At 34.7% G+C, this 19,817-nt stretch overlaps 1 protein-coding gene across 1 annotated transcript in view; it reads right to left on the reverse strand.

Moving 5' to 3' along the window:
• The window catches only part of LOC125241352, an 83,864-nt gene extending 82,202 nt beyond the window's left edge, over positions 1–1,662 (reverse strand). Inside the window, exon 1 of the mRNA XM_048149779.1 lies at positions 902–1,662. Within this exon, the coding sequence (XP_048005736.1) occupies positions 902–995 (94 nt within the window). The 5' untranslated portion in view covers positions 996–1,662. The remainder of the gene's footprint in view (positions 1–901) is intronic.
• Positions 1,663–19,817: the final 18,155 nt, after the last annotated feature.

Raw genomic sequence — 19,817 nt, forward strand, 5'->3', positions numbered from 1 at the left:
GCGTAGCTTTAGGCACAGTATAATAAAGAGTACTATCGTACAGTATGGCCAATTCCGCTCCCCGCTGAAAGTCCGCCCACCCGCTCTCACCTTACAGTTATCGCCTGTCAAAAACGCGACCACGACCTCACGATCTCACTCACAAGCACGCTCACAAGCATGGTACGCGTTCACCTAAGTACACGAGCTTGGACTGTGTGCGTAGGAACGGGCCTCTTTCATATATTTGATCGCCATGTCCGAGGTGTGCTTTAATATAGACGTGTGTAAAATGTTTCACTGTACCTAAAGAAAATAGTGACATTATCCATACTAATATTCTAAATTGGAAAGTGTGTGTGTGTGTGTGTGTGTCTGTTTGTTTGTCCGTCTTTCACGGCCAAACGGAGCTACAGTGAGCGTTTCGTGAGCGTTTGTGCCATTTGGCTACGCACCCAGATTAAAGCTCCCTGAAAACGAGAGAGATTACCCCAAATGTCATAGTAGTATGACATATACAGCAGTTTAAGAAGCTTAGCTTAGGAAAAACTATGATCAACTCTGCTGTTCTTTAGAATTTTAATTTCCGTATTCCAACTGTCCAAATTGGTAACCAAAAAACAAAAATCTAAAAATTGCCACTTAATGCACTTTCGCGTCTGTTCGTTAGATTTCCATGTTGCCGTTTCTTTATGCAGCATGTAAATATGTACGCCCCCGAATATAAACTAAAAACATATATGTAGCCTTTATTACACACATGAACTGTACCTAATTAGAATTGACCTACCTGTCTTCAAAATAAACCAGAGCTCCAGGAAAATGTTTTAGCAACGGAATTCTTAGCCATTTTTTATAAACATTGACATGAGTAGGTTACCCCACATACGTCTGTGAAAATAGTGAAATGAAAATCACTTACCGTATATCATAGAGATAAAGAGAAGCACAGCATTCAGTAAGAATGAAAGCCTTTTTATCCTTTTCAAAGTTCCAGCCATTTTGAATGTTTTCATCACTTTTCTAATTAAATTTTACTATTACACTTATCATTGTCACTTAATTAGTTTAAACCGACTTTCACTACCCTTAAATCAACGTCTTATTTTTAAGCATCTACTAAAAATTAATTAATGACTGAAGCTGAGCCCGGCGTCATGTCACAACTCATAGTCACTTAAAATCTACCTTCTATCACTAAATCTGTCAACGTTTATACTAGTTCGTAATTAACCCGTTGACTAATAACAGAATGACACTTATCAGCCTTTAAAACGAATGTCACGTCATATATCTATCCTACTAAGTTACTGAGCTATTTTTATTTTATCTTAAAATAAGAGATTGCTTGAAATAAATCGTCCCAAACAGTCTGCTTCAACTGGAGCGTCGCCTGGATTATTTTGTTAAGCATAATGCTGGTACTAGTATACACCCGAAATCTCCGCCGTACTTCAAGACAAATCTTCTTTTAATCCTAGCGCATGCAGAACTTTCAAAGAAAATTCGCGCCGGCACGCTATTTCGCTAGATTTACGGTTAACCATAAATGGCTAATCACTGTTTTATACCGAGTCCTCTAAGTTCGAAATCACCTTGTACATCACTAGCCGCTAATAATCGGAATCGAGAATTGTATCTCGTCATTATAGGCAGCGCGTCGCGCGCGTACTGCCCTCTCGACCCCACGAATAGCACTGACTTACATAAGGGATTTGGCTCCAGCCAGCTGAGGATCTGCGAGATAGGGATGCAAGATCATTTTCGTAAGGGTTGCCGGCTACGTGTGAAGCAAACAGAGAGGGACGGAAGAGATTTCGCATTCAGTGTAGATCGGTTTAAACGTACCGCTGAAATCTTGTGTGAAGAAGCAATTAAAGTGTACATTTATCTGAGAGAGATACGTTTTCTACGTAACACGTTGAAGTTAATCTTTTAATGAGTGTTTAATCTACTGGTTAATTAATCTTATGTGCGTTTGATCATGAACAGGTTCTTTTATAATCGTTCTCGTTCCCTCTTAGAAACGTTAAGTGATGTGAATTTTCCACGTCAGCAATTTCTTTAATTTGAAATGTGTTCACCTGTTAACGAGTGGGTTTGTATAAGAATACGAATCAGTATTCGTACGTAGCATCGGTACCTTAATGTCGTTTTATTTGTCATGTTCGTGGTGTAAGAATATTGACTAGAATTATGTGAAATGTTTAAGTAGATACTTACTTAGTAGTTTTCGTTTATTTCAGAATCATTTAGTATAATAATATCATTAAAATCGTTTACATTGTTTTCATTTTCTACAGAGTTTTGAACATTAGCAGCTGCTCTAATGTTTATACTAGCTGCTAGGAACGAATAAATTAATTTTTTAATATAAATTAAAATAATAATATCCTAGCCTCGTCCTGCCCACCATATACAGTTTGAGCCATTAAAATTTAAACCAAATTATTTAATAAATAGGGTAGATTTTACTTTGTATCACGATTTAGGTAAAACATTTTAAAAAATTAGGTAGTTTTTGCCTATTTAGGCTTCTAATTTATAAGTTCCAAAAAATGGAATATGTCCTCTATAAATCACATTGGGCAGGATGAGGCTAGCTGCGATGGTTACTATTGAAATAATTGACCAGAGCGATAGCATAGTCTATTGTTTGAATGACTCGACGAATTGTTTTACACTTCCGTGTTGTAAGCACGTTGCGCAGTGTACATCTCACCGAGACAGGGTGGTTCTAACTAACTTATGGTTGTCAAGAAGTGTAGGGACTCGAAGGAGGGTCAGCCGGGGGACCGGACAGTTAAAGGCAGGAATTTACGAGTATTAAGTTTTGGTATGTAGGTAGTTGTTTGTTTCAACTGACTCCACGAGACAGGCATAGTCTTGCGCGGCAGTCAATATTGTTAAGGTATTTTTATTTATATTTATTTTATTTTATTGACGTATAGGTAGTAAGTTCATTCAAAATCAGTCTGCTAAACTGTGCTAGAAGTGTAAGTAAGATACAGTAAAGAAAAACTAACTCATATCGGAAACTATTTAGAACTAAGGCGCCAACTTGCAAACATAATTATTTGCACAATTTAATGTTTTATAATAAATAAATAAAAAATAATCCAATACCCATTCGTACAAATTATACACCGTGTTTCCGGTATCACTCAAAACCTCAGACACCCCAATTCAAAAATGATCATAAACCTTAAAACTATTTATTTGTGTACGTTACTGCAACGACATAAGGTTAACCAATAGACAGCTATGTCACTGTAAAGGACTTTAAAGCTTTGTCACAGTAAACTTCAAATTGAATAGGAGGTGACGCAGTAAACAAATTTAAACGCAACATTCAAAATGACAAGGTTGTAATTAGGTACGAGTTCAATTTGTTATGACTTATGAGAAACTTTAAAATTAAAACTGACAAACAAGTAACCAGCCACTATTAATACCCCTAAATACTGAAAAAGGTATACAACCTCTAGCAATGTGATATGCACAGTGTTGTTTTACGAATTTGTAGAATGGGCACGTAAAAATAACTAATGATAAGTACAAATTAAAACAAAAAAAAATTACCCCCATCAAGATATAGCTCAATCCATTATACTCTCGATTCTGAACAAACGGTTTTCAAGTTTTTAGTGTTAAGTGAAACACGGTGTATACCTAGCTGTAAACCTCCCTCATAAAAAATGTATGTATAAGTAAATAGTCATAATATTATTTAAAATGTATTGCGTGTAAAGATAAAGACCACTTTATAAGACAGTTACTTATACATGGATGCTGCTTTGCTCAACAAACACCATTGAAATTTAGAACGTTATGTTCAGAAGAAAAAATAACTAGCGTTTTAGTTCGTTTCATAAAACAACACTTGTGTTTTATGGGCTACTAGCCTGATAAAGTAAAATTTATTTAATTATTGTGTTTTTGTAAATGTCTGGTTTTATTGTACAGCATCTTACCATGTATATTTTGTATTTATGTTGAAATAAAGAACGTAAAAACAAAACAAAACTTGTGTTTTAATGCCTCTTATTATGTACGCTAATATATATTTATTATATAATTATATATACGAGTATACCGAAGTATATACCTGTCCTCTAGTCTTACGCCTGAATCAATATTATTTAGGTGAGCCTCTGTGCCCTTCTCTATAAATATTTACGTTTAATTATAGTGACCCTAAGCTCCGTACTTTCTAATTGATTTTATGCTAAGTCCGGATAGTATTTGAACCCTGTAGGTACATATACAGGCAGTTATATACCTGGGGAGGTGAGAGACATTTCTAATCTTTTAGTTAGTGTTTTTTCTTTTCTCTATGGCGTCTCTTTAAAAAACGCGTAAATAGGGGCGCTGCCGCGATAATACTACATAGTTATATCCGGGACAAAATACAAATATAATTAAATTGTATGTAAATACACGGGCATTTCGAAAACGATTGATTTGACTGTGTAAGTTTTTTTTATTCGATGTTTATAAAACGAATATAGAAATCTGAATTACACTTTACTCCTAACTGAATGCGCGCTCCATAGCTCTATGTCAAACCTTAATCTTCGTATTCTGATCCTCAGTGAGTGACTGATTTTCGTAAATAGGAATTAAGTACCTAAATAAATATGACCTAATATGTATTTAGGGTATATCGTATTTAGGCTACGTATAAGTATTAAGTACATACAAATTTAGCCCGGCAGCAAGTACACCCAATTTCAAGTATATCTAGTCAAAGTAGTGCACTCAACGCCGTCCATCTATGTAGTTGAGTTGCTCGCGGCACAATGGTATTTTCTCCCGGCACTGGTTTTCTATACAAAATCTGTCCCGCAATCGAGAAGTCTATGTCTATCTATATTCCCACCATTAAAAAAAATCTTGAGGATATTCCCGATACAATGCACGAGAATCGATTAAAACTCAAAGCACCTCTTAATACTTCTAGGTGCTTCTAGTAAATATGATTCCAGCTATTTTATCTATTTTATCGTCTATCGCGCGACCATGCTTCCCGTGCTGATTTAAAATAGTTAAATAGTAGTTTGTAAAGTCCTGTTGATGAAAACTATCCAAATTTTACACTTTATACACATTCACGCTAACTCATTTTTGGTATTTTGGGTAGCCAGCAATCAGCACGTCTTGCCCATTCGAATCATTTGATATTGTTAATTGTTGTGTGGCGCGATATCAGCTAAACTCGGCGTTGTTGGGAAATCATAATATATTCATATTATGTACGTGTCTATGAGAAACGTAAGAATGAAAAAAAAAACGCGGTACTTTGTACATATTACCTACGCTGCGGCGTAGTTAAAAATACTTTTGGTCGTATTTTGCAAATGTCAGTTCATACAATAACACACTATCTACGTATTTTGTGGGTTATATTGATTTTTAAATAATTGGAACTAAAACTTTTTTCTATCAGATTCGAGGTAGGTAATAATAGACAAAATTAAATATCGACTAAATATCGGCTACTTCGTCAAGAGGCCAATCCTTCAAATGCCGTCGCGTATCGAGCGATGTTTGTCGCAATCTTTACAAGGAAAAGCGATAGAGAGACAACAGAACTACGATACTCTACAGAACATGAATTAGCTTTTTATCTACACACGCATGTTATCGATAAGCAAAACAAGCGAAATTATTTTTAAAATTGGGACTTAATCGCATATGACTGTATATTAAACTGACCTCCAACGTTTCAGGGATGGCGTTGTCCCCGTGGTCGTCGTTGTCGGCGTTATCTCGTGGGTGGTGGTGTCTTCTCCGAGACCACGGGAACAACGCCGTCCCTGAAACGTTGGAGGTCAGTTTAATATGAAGTCATACGCGATTCCCAATTTTAAAAATAATTATGTGTAATAATCGTGAAAGTTTAAATCAGTGTAAAACAAGCGAAAATTCAATATTTTAAAAGTAAAAGTAAGTCATAGTCTCTTCACTGATGTGTTTACATAAATCTAAGTATGTACCTTACTGTAATCGTCACTTTTTTTACTGAAATAAAGTAAAGGGATGAACGCGCACAGTAGGCAAAACATTTCATTTAATATAAATATCGTGATTTATTCATTGTACTACAGGGGTAAAAGTTTAAGGCCAAACCATTATTGATGAAGTATATTAGTTAAAATTAATAGTATTTATAGGTTAAAAGCGAGATGGAAACCAATCAGCCCCAATTTAAATAACTTCAAACGGATCTTAGAGACAGATTTCTCGTCTGAACGCAGATGGACCGGACAAAAGAAAAGTTTTTTATTGGCGGAAGTAATACGCTTAAAAGGGACTCTAAACACTGATTTCGATTTGATTTAAGATCGTACAGATTAAACAACCGAATTCTAAAGATAAAATTAACAATTATGAACTCTGCGACGCTTGGGTAGAGTCGGAAACGAATTGGATATGATGCTAGAGTATAAATAGCGGCACAAAGGGAGGGAGACGGATTTATAATTAACTGCAATCAACACTGACGTATTGAATTTCAAGCATTTGGTACAGTTATGGGCGCAAATGCTTGCATGATGTAAAATATGTATAGAGGTCAGTACTATATGCTACTTTCCTTCCAGTAAAATCAGCTTCTTAAGAACTGTAAAAACGAATGTGAAGGATTTGCTAATATAGAATTAATATGAAATCGTGTTGAGTGACGTCACGGTCAATCATTTAATTTAGATATTTTTATCAGACTTATTAAGATGCTACAGGAGCGAAAATTCTAAAATGGAAAGGAGCCCTCCTGTCAATTTGGGAATTCTAGTTTAATATACTAGTGTTATTAACTAGATTTATCGAAAAAAAAAATCGTCCATTAAGAACAACTCAGTTGAAAGATATTGCGAAAAAATCTTTAATATCGAGGTTCCGCTCTCGACTGTTTCCTCCTTCAAAACTGAATCAATCGGAATGAAATTTGGGAACCTGAATAACAATGAAATAATCTATGTTGGACCGTTTAGTTTACCAATCTTGAGTATCACACCTTTTTTGCGCCATAATGAAAAAGGCCGTTTTTGAAAATTTTTGATAGCGTCTTTAAAAATAAAAATATCAAAAAAATCAAAACGGTCCGACGCAGATAAAAATATTAGTAATCTGTGTTGAAAAAATCATTGCTCTATCTTCAAAAACCAGGAAGGAAATAGTCGAGAGCGTTTGTATGGAGAATTGACCCCTCCTGTATCGTCTTAAGTTTACACGAAGAAGAAGATAATTAAAGTTTGTGAAATGTCAGACATGTCGGCAACAACAGTCCTAATGATATTGTTTCTCCACGCTAAATTGTAGCAATGAAGATAATAATGGTTGTAGTACGAAAACAGATGTTCTTATAGAGTGAGCATTCTATACTTATACCCACTCATATTAACTACCTACACTCCAGCGAGTGCAATAAAATGATGTACAATAAATAATCCAGTGAGTCGTAGAGTTGAGCTGTTTACCGACTACAACAAAGCGACGCACTAACACTCGCGCGCGCCTGTACCGGGTTCCGCGACAGATGTTAACATACGTTGTTTGTTTTCTTACTTTAAGAGATATATTTGTTATTTTTTCCCTCCAAGAAAAGCCTCTTCCATTTTTATTTACGTCACTAGAAATTAACTGTTAGTTCTGATTCTTAGACGTAAATAAAATTCTTTAATAGCTGGAATGTTTTTAAAATTAGGTTAGTAACATGTTGTATTTATTTGGTCATTTTGAGTAAATGATAAGTAGGTAGGTATTTGGTGAATCATTCGTGATAAATCACGTGTTCTCATCATTCATTTGATCTTTTCGACTGTTGGACTTGTTTAAAGCTAATTTATTGCTCCTAAAGAACGTTACGCTTCTGAATACTTGTTACAAATACAGCGTTGTGTATTTTCTGAATTCGAACTGAAATAAATCGTTAAATCCGACGATGCTCCTTCTGTTTGTTTCTTTAAGGATTCAGAATCGCTGCTTTTAACGGATTCTTAGAAGAAAGGAACAAGTTTTGGTGAAACTGAAATTTTTAATTTGCAATTTAGCTGTGAAACTATCTACGAGTTGTCAGGACAGGAATACCTTACTTCCAAGAACTTAAAGGTACCTAAAATCAAATTATCATAATAATCAAATATATAAAAAGTTCAATAATTTGATTATTATAATAATTTAATATTATATATATTTATATAATATTAAATTATTATAATAATCAAATTATTGAACTTTTTTACTAAAGTATTGGACTCAACGTAAAATGTATATATTAATGATTTTACTGTTATGCCTTTTTAATGAGAAAATATAAAATGTAACATATATGTAAATTCGATATATAAATGTGCGTAATATAACCTACTTAATTATTTAATTTGATTCAGATTTCTGCCTAAAAGTATAAGACTAATAAGTATACATATCTTGAAATAAAACTATGGAAACTATTTCACGAGTAACTATCGCGGTAACCGAAGACAATATTCTATACATATCTTTTTGTTCCTTCAGTAAACATCAAATAGCGCATCAATACCCTGTCAAATTTGGCTTAAATAGAATTATCTTACAGCTCATCGGAATTTATCCAAATATTCGTAGTGGGATTCGTTCCAAAACTAATAAATCACTTCCAATCCCAACCATTTAACGGAGGGGGAAGTTTAAAAATGAGTCCATTTTGACGCGACACGTCGGATCCGAGATGTTTATTTTGGTCCGATTCGGATTTAGTGAAATTTGTTGTTGCGATCGGAGGGGAGGAAAGGTCAACTATTTCTGTCTAAACACAAGTCACGTCAAATTACTTCGAAATAGACAGGGCGTTTAGTATTTATAAACATGTTATATCGTAAGTGTTCTCTTTTACTTGTCGTGCCTCAAAGTTATTCTTATGCTACATTTTTCATAATAATTATGTAAGTATCTAACTATACTACTACTTTGCCATTGCGAAAAAAGAACTGACTTGAATAGTAGTCAAAACCCTAAAATTTACAAGCAGAGGGAATTCCTGGCAGATATGTGACGTTACTTAGAACGTATCAGAGTTCCGCTTTCTATAAAGACGAACTTTGATCGTATCTTTATTAATTTCCTGTTAGGACATCCCTACGTGACAATCTGGTAACTTTTTCTCGAGAACGATACATATATTAGTAATGCATACGTACCTCTAGTTTAATTCACAAATGCTGCAGAAAATGCTAAAAACTTTTCGTCGATTGAAATGTAACCTACCGTACCGTACGTACCGTGCTGAAATCCTAATGAATTAATCGCTGTGAATAAAGTGAATCCGATTTTTTCTTAAAAACTGCTGCAACTCGCTGTTATACCATTATACAATTAACCAGTTATATACTAGTATTGCCATCTTAGTGTAGAAAACGATTATTTATCACTCTTGTCACAACATGACAGCGACAAACGATAAAAAAGCAGCCATTATAAGGCACTTTGCTTTGCTTACACTATTCCTAATGACGGGTGCATTTATGACAGGAATCAAACAGAAATAGAACGCTTTAGATGCACTTTTATTGCTATTTGATTTGTCTATCATCTTTCAAGCCTCTCTTTCTAATGTTTTACTGGTTACATTACCATCTTTTTCTTGCGGAAATTTAAATTCTGTTTAAACTGAAAACTTACTTCCCAATAACCATTCTTTAAAATAACTTGTAAACTGTAATATTTTGGGAAACAAATTTAAAATAACTTGTAAACTGTAATATTCTAAATTCTTCTGTATGATTTTTTGGTCAGATGGTCAGAACGGAACTCCTCAAATCTGAACGGCACACTTATAGTGACTTTGGTATTTTTATAAAAACAGCATGCACTTACGTCCAGAACAGTGACATTTGGTGCAGTGGAACTGCTGATGAAGATCAGAACGGAACTCCTTAAATCTGAACGGCACGCTTACAATGACTTATATTGATCGTCCTTACTATGTACTTACCTTTGCGCTAATAAATATTTCTTTATCTTTATCTTTTCTTTATCTTTGGTATTTTTATAAAAACAGCTTGCATTTACGTTCAGAACAGTGACATTTGGTGCAGTGGAATTTCTGATGCTAATCAGAACGGAACTCCTCAAATCTGAACGGCACACTTATAGTGACTTTGGTATTTTTATAAGTACAGCATGCATTTAAGTTCAGAACCGTGACATTTATTTGTTAGGAGATTTGTTCTCTTTGTTATGTTTGTTAAGCATAATATTGAATTTTCAAGCCAAATTTTGTAAAGCTCTAGCTTATAATCGGATATCGGATTCATGAGGAATTGAGGAAACTCCTCAAACCTTAACGATATAGGTACGTATATTCATTTGTGTTTCCATCAAATAATCAAAGATTTACATTAAAAGCAGTTTTAAAAAATACCTACATAATTCTACATAATCCAACATTCGCAAGTACCTTTACCAGAACCCCAAAGGCGGCGGTTTTTTTTTTCTTAAAAATTATTAATTATACAGAGTGGGGCCTGTAACAAAGGCGAAGAATTAAACTGTAGGCTATTCTCCTTATACTGATCAACATTTGTTCAGTGACTTTTAAAAATTATGATGTCTTTAATTTTTTAATTTTTCATACAAAATAAATATTAGCTTCAATGTACGCCATTATTGTTGTCATTGACGTTGTCTGTCACACTTTAGACTTAACAGAATTTGCAATACATTACCTCTTAGAAAAAACTTTCAAGGGTGATAAAAATCAAAATACAAGTTATTTTTAAAAGTTGCCGAACAAATGTTGATCAGTATAAGAAAAATAGCCTAGAGTTCAATTCTTCGCCTTTGTTACAGGCCCCACTCTGTATAGTTACTGTGTTTTTCTAACTTTTAAACTACTGTCACTAGACCACTCCCAGTACCATGAAACTGGAAACTAACTTCAATAGGTAATTTTACATTAATTTCATTATAACCGTACTTTAAAATAACTTCTGAAAACTGTAATCTTTTGGGCAACAGAATTTGTATTTGTTTAATAATTGTTCACACTGTATTTCTAAGTATATAGTTACTTTGTTTTTCTAACTTACATGACATACAAATGCAATAGTGGTCTACCGCGGTACAGGCCTAACCTAGTGCGGGGGGTACCCCTGGAAACTAAGCGTTACTAACAATGAGGCACAAATGGATGTAAACTTATCCTTCAACAATTGTTTTTATGTTTATGTGCAATAAACGAGTCTAATGTTCTATATTTAATTGTTATTGATAGTCATTGTACTTCATTTTTTGACAGAATTTTATAAAATTCAATGCAATGGTATTATTAAGTAGTAAAAACTAGCTGTTTAATCTTTATACGCAGACAATTAATTTTCGCTTGATGATATACTTAGTGGACCTATTTTCATGAGACATGGCTAAGAACACTCCCGACTAACTCAGCTTTCAAACAAAACACCAAATCTAAATCGGTTCATCCGTTAGGGAGCTACGATGGCACAGACAGACACACATACAGACAGACAGACAGATAGACAAACAGACAGACAGACAGACAGACAGACACGTCAAACTTATAATATCCCGTCGTTTTTGCGTCGGGGGTTAAAAACAAAAATCTATAAAATTTAAGTTTAAATCAATTACATTGAAAGGACAAAATTTTTGCAAATTATTGTGAAGTTTTAGAACAAACTTATCTTTCTCCAAACATTTGTCGGAATAAGAAAGTTTGGGAGTAAAAGCAGAATAACTTTAATTTTGGAGAGGTTAGGCTTAAGCCTAGCCTTGAAAGTACACGTCAATCAAAACGATGAAATCCGGAATAAATTATACTTAGGCACTACCTACCATCAAATATAATTTCTTGGTGCGTAATAAGTAAAAAAATAAGTTGATTAAGTCCCAACATAATTGGAGCATTAATGAGGCTAACTTTGTTTTAAAATTAAGTACCTTCTTAAGAACAACTCTATGAGAGATAAATTATTTTGCACGAGAAATCAAGGTTGTCTAGGGGTTAATCTTAGAGTAATGTTTAGAATAACATTGTAAATTACTTCGTTTAAATGTACCTATTTCTTAGACTGTCTAAGTTTGTTGGAGCCAAATATTCTTCATTCCTTTACCAACATTTGTGTAGCAAAATGCTATTGGCCTATTGCTATAAAGTTGTGATGTTGGTCGACAGAATGATTCAGCTAGTTCGAATCGAACGTGACTATGTTCTAAAGATAATAGTCGCAAAAAAAGTATTGATAAATAAATGTTTACCCTCTTATCCATAGTCTAATGTTATCAAGCTGATAAAGTTCGTTTGTCCCTTTCCGACGGTGTGATAGAAAAGGACAATCGAACTTTATCGGCTTGATAACTTTAGAGTACGTTTATAAATAGTGTGTAATGCTCAATATTATTACTGTAATGCTGTGTAACTAATTTAAAACAATATATAAACGTTAGGAATAGATCGTTATCGCGGTAAGCACTTGTTATGAATTTCACCAAAGCTTTCCCGTGGGTGTCGTAGATGTTGAATTGTTGACTGTGTGGGTAGCAACCTGTAACAATATCACAATTTCGTTTTCCCCTCACTAGCTCGGAAACACGTGTTTTGTCCTTTAATACCAGCGGGTAAAAACGCATTTTATCCACTAGTGGGTAAAGTAATTTGACCTTGAATAAAGTCAAATTAACTGCTTTAAAATTGATAAAAGTAGGTGAAACTAGTAATAAAGATGATTTACCACCTGTGGAAATACTGGAAGCAGTGATAAACGCGTTTTTTGCGTTGTAGTTTCCTCGCTATAGTGAGGGGAAAAGTTTTGTGTTACACTCGGGTGCAAATGTATTTTACTTCTCGTGTATTAAAAAACTCGCAAGTTCAGGATTATATTCTCAAACCACTCGCTTCGCTCGTGGTTCAACTATAGAATCCTTTCACTTGCTCGTTTTTCAATTCCACACTCGGCGTTAAAATACAACTTTGCCCCCTTAACCCACAAATAACTATTTCTATCAACCTTTTATTCGCTAACCCCCTTATTCATAAACGCATTTTAAAGTTATCAAGCCGATAAAGTCCGTTTGTCCTTTTCTATCACACTAGTACGATGGAAAGGGACAAACGAAGTTTATCGACTTGATAACTTTAAGAGTACGTTTATGAAAAAGGGGGTAGGAGTGGAACTTTACTGTAACTTAAGCAGTTTCTGTCTACCCCTTTTGTAAAAACAGGTGTGAGTTTATGGGGTGTGTTATGATTGGTATAACTTTTTTTGGTATAGTAACATTTTGATATAACAACATTTGGTATATATTTAAAGGATATAATCACTCATTAGACATTATTAACATTTGGTATAACAACAAAATATAGATACTTTTATTTTGTATAATCATAATTTCGTATAACACTTATTTATAATAACCATTATATGGTATAATTATCTATTGATATACGACTAGTATAATATAACTAGCAAATAGAATAAAACATTTCATAAATTAATTTTATTCGTTTTTGAAGGGATCAAAGTTCTAACCTAACATAACCTATTTTTCTGGTAGCAGCTAGTTGTGTCTAGAGATCACAGTTCTAACTAAACTTAACCTACTTCTCTGGTAAATGATGGATCTAATTTATTGTACATTTTTTTTATTCTAACTGTGCTTTAGAAGGAATTAGTGTTATACAATTTATTTATTATAGGAAATAAGCATTATACTTAAAGTATGTTATAATAAATGTTATTCGAAAAAATGATCATTATATTAAATGAGAATACAATTTGTTAGTATATTATTTGCTGTTATATGATTCAATAATTATATCAAATGATTGTTATTACAACTAAAAATTTATCAAAAAAAAAAAATCGATCGTTACGCACCCGAGTTTATATACCTATGAACATGTGTATATCGGATAATATTATTTGCTTTTTAACCGCCTTCCAAATCTCAAGGGAAGGGGTTCTCAATTCGTCTGTATTTTTTTTAATGTTTGTTCCTCGATATCTCCGTCGTTACTGGACCGATTTTGAAATTTTTTTTTATTGAATGTATACCTATGCATACAGATTGGTCCCATTTTTCTCAGAACCCAGTTCTGGTGGTGGGATCCTGGAGAAATCGAGGGAACTCCTCAAATCTGAAAGGCATACATATAGTGATTTTTGTGTTTTTAAAGGAACAGCATGCATTTACGTACGGAACAGTGACATTTGGTGCAGTGGAACTCCTGATGATGGTCAGAATGGAACTCCTCAAATCTGAACGGCACACTTATAGTGACTTTGGTATTTTTATAAGAACAGCATGCACTTACGTCCAGAACAGTGACATTTGGTGCAGTGGAACTGCTGATGAAGAGTGAGCCGCCCCTGGTTAGAGTTCCGTTCTGATAATCATTCTCATCTGTAAGTAGGTACTTCAGAATCATTCAAATTTCAAAATTGGTTCAGAAATGACGGAGATATCGAATAACAAACATTAAAAAATATACAGACGAATTGATAACATAATCCAACATTTGAAAGTATTTATCACCAGAACCCCAAAGGAAGGCGGTTTTTTTTTCTTAAAAATTATTTAGTTAATATTACATTTATATTTTAAGCCGAATATAAACTTTTAAAGTATTTCTTAAGTAAAATAATACGGACCATGGTTTGTGTTTGTCATGTTATTTTCTACTGGGTATACAAACAAACAAATACTGTCTTATCGAAAATGAACTTATTTTTTTATAACTACTAAGCTACCGCTACGATAATAAAAAGGGTTCAAGCCATATCCCGTGTTCACGATACCTCTCCATTACAAATAAAACTATCACTGAACTGTAAGCGATCCTTTCATATCTAGTTTCAATTCTGACATTTACTTTGTTAAGAAATCCACTCTCAATATAAGCAAGAATGTACTAATAGAATTAATCTGTCTTTAACGTTGAAAAATCTTACGGTTTTTGCGGTATTTTATTAGTCTATGTAGAAAGAGAAGAGCTGTGAAATGTAGGTACCTATAGTATGCAATGTATTGCATGAAAATGTATGTCAAATGTATTTTATGACTTTTATTTTCGAAGTTTTAAACTGACTAGCAAAATAAAAACGGTGCTGTTTTTATAAGTACATTGTTATTACGTAATTGTTAGACATAGGTTTATTAATAAAGACTTATTAGCCGTACGAACCCAAATCAATTCGAATAAAAAGATAACCCCTACTAACCCGGCTAGCAAAGTGCCGTGACCGTATGATCGTTACCGACTTTTACGCCTCTTTTGTAGAGCACAGTAGTATTTATTTACGCGAGATCGTGTCCGCGACCGTACCAGATGTTAACATATGCCGGTGCTTTCTTTATTTAAGAGCTGTTTGTTACTTTTTGTTCGGGGCGCGCCCCCCGCTTCCTCACTTATTATTTATGGCTGCGTATGTACGCGTGGATAAAGTAATTGGAAGCGGACATTTGAAAAGTTGGGAAACAGTAATAGGAAGAGCCGGGGGATAATAGAGTATTTACTCCCACTCGCGCTTATTACTTAGGTATTTGAATCCCCTATAAATGTTTCAAAGGAAAACCGCCAGCCTAATTAAAACCATACCCAAAGTTACTTTTTTGTGAGACGTTTGTGTAGGTATTTTTGTTGGAAGGGAATTCCTTTAAATATAACCACCTACATTATCTTAATCTGGTTCCGAAAATGTTTTTTTTTTCTTTTAAGTTTCTCGGATTTGATAAATTATACCGTTACTATAAGAATTTTTTTCTAGCCAGCGTATTATGCTTCTAATTTTATCACTTATCCACGTGGACCAGACATCTGTCACTCTCACACTGGCATACTCGTACTTGCCAAAGCGTGAAGGATACTTTATCCACATAGATAAGTGATACAATTGGAAGCATGATACGCCGGCTGGTGATTTCCGAATACTATGACAATGGTATAAGGAATGTAATCTACTCTTACGGTCGATATCGCTCAATGCTCAAGTGGTGTGCGGCTCGACCTCAAAAAGTCCTCCTCAAAGTTGTAATATTTAGTTTAATTACATATTTCAAGTGGACCCCAGGCTCCCACGAGCGGTGAGCGAAAAGCCAGAATATACTTATTTACGGAAGGTACCTATTACCGTTATATAAAATTAATGTACCACTCGCCGTAATAGGGTATCACCGTGAGGTCGATTCTGGTTGAAATAAATCATTTCACCATCATTGCGCACCCGGTGATCGCATTTTCAAAACCAAGTTTGGTTTCCCAAGCCACATCAGAACGTTCCATGCTTGGGACCAGTAACCGTTGAGGAGTCTCCGTCACCGGCATGCCAAGGACAAGGACTTATTATGGTCGGCGTAGTTTTACAAGTTGATGAAAATCTTTACAAATCGTGTAACAGTGTACAGCGGGGCAAATCTCGACTGGGGTCAAATGTAACTGGTCTATTTTTTCCATGTTTTAGAATGTTTGCATTATAAATAGAGTGTCCACCGGTTATATATGGTAGACGTGTTCAGTGGATACATGTAGAACTCAACATCATAATGTAATAATAAAAAATGGATCAGTTACAACTGCTCCAGTCGAGATTTGCCCCGCTATACCTTAGAATTAGCATCTATGCTTTCTAAGACATTTCCAGACTTCTCTAATTCCATTCCCGAGCTTCAGCGGGTTGCAATGAAATCGTCTAACTTTTGCCATAACTCAAGCTCTCGATTTGCGAGCAGTGTGTTATTTCTGTATCTGTGTTGCCTTTTATCGACACATCTTTATTTCAGTTTCCTGTGACTTCGTTTTGTGTTATAAGTTCGATGATGTATGTGTGTTAGACACAAGTCAATGGCTTTTTTGGAGTCAAAACGTTTGAACTTATTTTTTCATTTCAAAAATTCATAGGTATTTCATAAATGTTGCGTCCAATCTTCTTTCTCTCTCCCTCCTCCCTCCCTCCCTCTCCTATATATTAATTCGCATATACAAGTAAGCGGTTTCTTTTGCACTGTACTGTACGGAGTGATTGGGTAAAGCTGCTGTGAGTTTATGCATCTCCTGTTACAGTGAGAGTCAAAAATAACGTATAATAAAAATAACGCTCGCGTGGCAAGGTACCCATCACGCAGGCAGCATTCACGCGCTGTATATTGCGATTGCAATCCTTTGCGCGAGAAAACTGCCTTTATCAATATTTATAAAAGTTATTCATCATAAAGGAAATCAAAATTTTGGTTCTGTTCTACTTTGCCAGGGGTCTCACCACTAGGCTATGCCTGTGTCGCGGGGAACCAAAAATATAGGACGCGTATCTAATCTACGTCCACCCAGACACGAAATACACCGGAAATTCCCCAGACGTGCCGTTTTGCGATATTGTAAAAACCATTAAATTACAATGGCTTAGCATAAAATATGGCTGTCTTTTTTTTAATTGGTCAAAGTAACCCTTTTTCATTCATGTTAAATATTGTATTTAAACAAAAACGAAACGTCAAAACCATTCCTAAAATTACAATTGTTCGTTTAAAATCTAAAACTTTATGACAATTATGACATCAAGTTTTTATAATTTGAATTCAGTTCATATGTCATGTACACACACTTGTCATTGTCAGGTATATTCTATGGCAAAACGAATCGTCACTTAAAATTACAGCCTGTAACTTTAGGCACACTAGCAAAAATATAACTTTTCTAGTATTTAGAATACCTGCTTTATTTCTTACAAGTCACCCAGTTGAGACGCAGGACAAAGTATACCAGCAAGAGTTTTGTAACTCGGTGACAAGCCGTTACTTTGTAAAACTTTAGCTCGTGCATTTAAATGTCCGCGTATTACATTAAAGTGAACTCTAAAATACAAGTAGTAAGGTTTGCCCAACAGGCATCAATATGTTAGTGTCTGTGGTAAGAAAACAAGAGCAGTTTGCGTCAGACTACTTGTCTAGTTTTAAAGAGTCTTCCGGTTCCGAATGTGCTGGATCACATTCGTCAATAAACGTCAAACTCCATGCTCTCAGTTGTTTACTTCACTTCAAACACTAGAAAAAAAGAATAATTTAAAAAATATAAGGATTTCGTCGTTACTGTATTTAAATCCTGACAAACAGATCCTATGCTTTCGCTCTGTCCGTCTGTCTTTCAATCAGTAACAGAGATACTGCAACGTAAGATACTGTTATAGTAAAATTTTCATGTTAATGTAATCTTAATGTAGCTTTTGAGTTTATTAAGCTAATACACAGGTAGTCACGGCGGGCGACTTTGTATTACATAATAAAACCTTTATATTACATAAACCTTTGTATTACTTATGCGGTTTGCAGTGTTGCCAGAGTCAAAACTAAATAAAGACTCCCATGTATGGGCATGTCATGATATAAGTGTGCCACTTTTTCTTGCTATATTAAATTTACTAGCTTTTACCCGCGGCTTCGCCCGCGTAATAAAAGTATTCATTAAGATTTTCATTTGGATCCGTAGGGACCGTAGGTTTCTCTGTAGGTATATTTATCTGCGATTATTTCGATTGCACATAATACTTTTGCTTGCAATGATTGTAGAAATATTACACATCGACCACAGCGTAGGTAATTCTATATATGCTGGGGAAACCTTTATAAACATCCCACATAGCCCGTATTTCGACACTATGATCGGTGGGTAAAAAGTACTTTTTTCTATTATCCCTTACAATTTTTTACATTTTGCTTATACTTATCGCAAACGTAATCTTCAAGCAAGCAAACAACGATCGTCTTAGAGCACATTGATTGTAAGAGACCGCCGACCGATTATCCGTATCCCTCTAACGATACCCATATTATCCGTATCCGTATCCGTATCGCTATCGCTAACGCTATCGCTATCGCTATCGCTATCCCTATCGCTATCCTTATCGCTATCCCTATCGCTATCCCTATCGCTATCCCTATCGCTTTCCCTATCGCTATCCCTATCGCTATCCCTATCGCTATCCCTATCCCTATCCCTATCCCTATCCCTATCTCTTATCAAGATGTTTAATGATATAACACTTTAAGTTCTCGCGCTTTGTACACATATTTAAAGTCACATACAGGTCGAACGCGATTAATTTTATTAACATTATTTTTACCTTTTTTCCCAACGTTTCGGCCGGTTGCACTGGCCGTGGTCGCGGAAGACTGACGTCCCAGCAAAATGTCACCGGAGATGTAAACAACACAAAACTACCCGATATTAATTTATATAAATGTTCGGGGTAGACAAATAAATATAATCTACCCGCTTTTAGTTAATGTTTATTTCCCACCATGTTTATTTTAAACGTAAAAATAATGTTAATTAATCGCGTCCGACCTGTATGTGACTTTAAATATATGTTTAATGATTTCTTATCCAGTGCTAAAATATAAAGTTTCATGGTTTTATCATTTAAAATTAAGAAATCCCATACAAACTTTCAACCTCTTTTTCAACCCCTTCATCCCTTTTTTCGAAATAAAAAGTAGCCTATGTTGCGTGGTTTAAGCGGGAAAGCGTAACAGACAGACAGACAGACAGACAGAGTTACTTTCGCATTTATAATATTAGTATGGATTTAATCCTATGTGTACCTATATTTGATCACTCTCGTAGTTCTAAAACATTACTGCCCTTGATATTAAGATGCCGAGTACATAGACCTTTTAACGACAACCCTCTTCATTTCGATGTCCATTTACAAGATTTATAGGAATAGAAAGTATACGCCGAACCACTCGGCGACAGCAGCTGAAATATCTTCTAGCTCGAAAGGATTCAGGCTAATAACCGCGAAAACCGAAGTTCTATCTCTTTCACTCCAACACAGGCGTCA

This window comes from Leguminivora glycinivorella, chromosome 2 (assembly GCF_023078275.1).
Source record: "Leguminivora glycinivorella isolate SPB_JAAS2020 chromosome 2, LegGlyc_1.1, whole genome shotgun sequence".
Taxonomy (NCBI): Eukaryota; Metazoa; Arthropoda; class Insecta; order Lepidoptera; family Tortricidae; genus Leguminivora; species Leguminivora glycinivorella.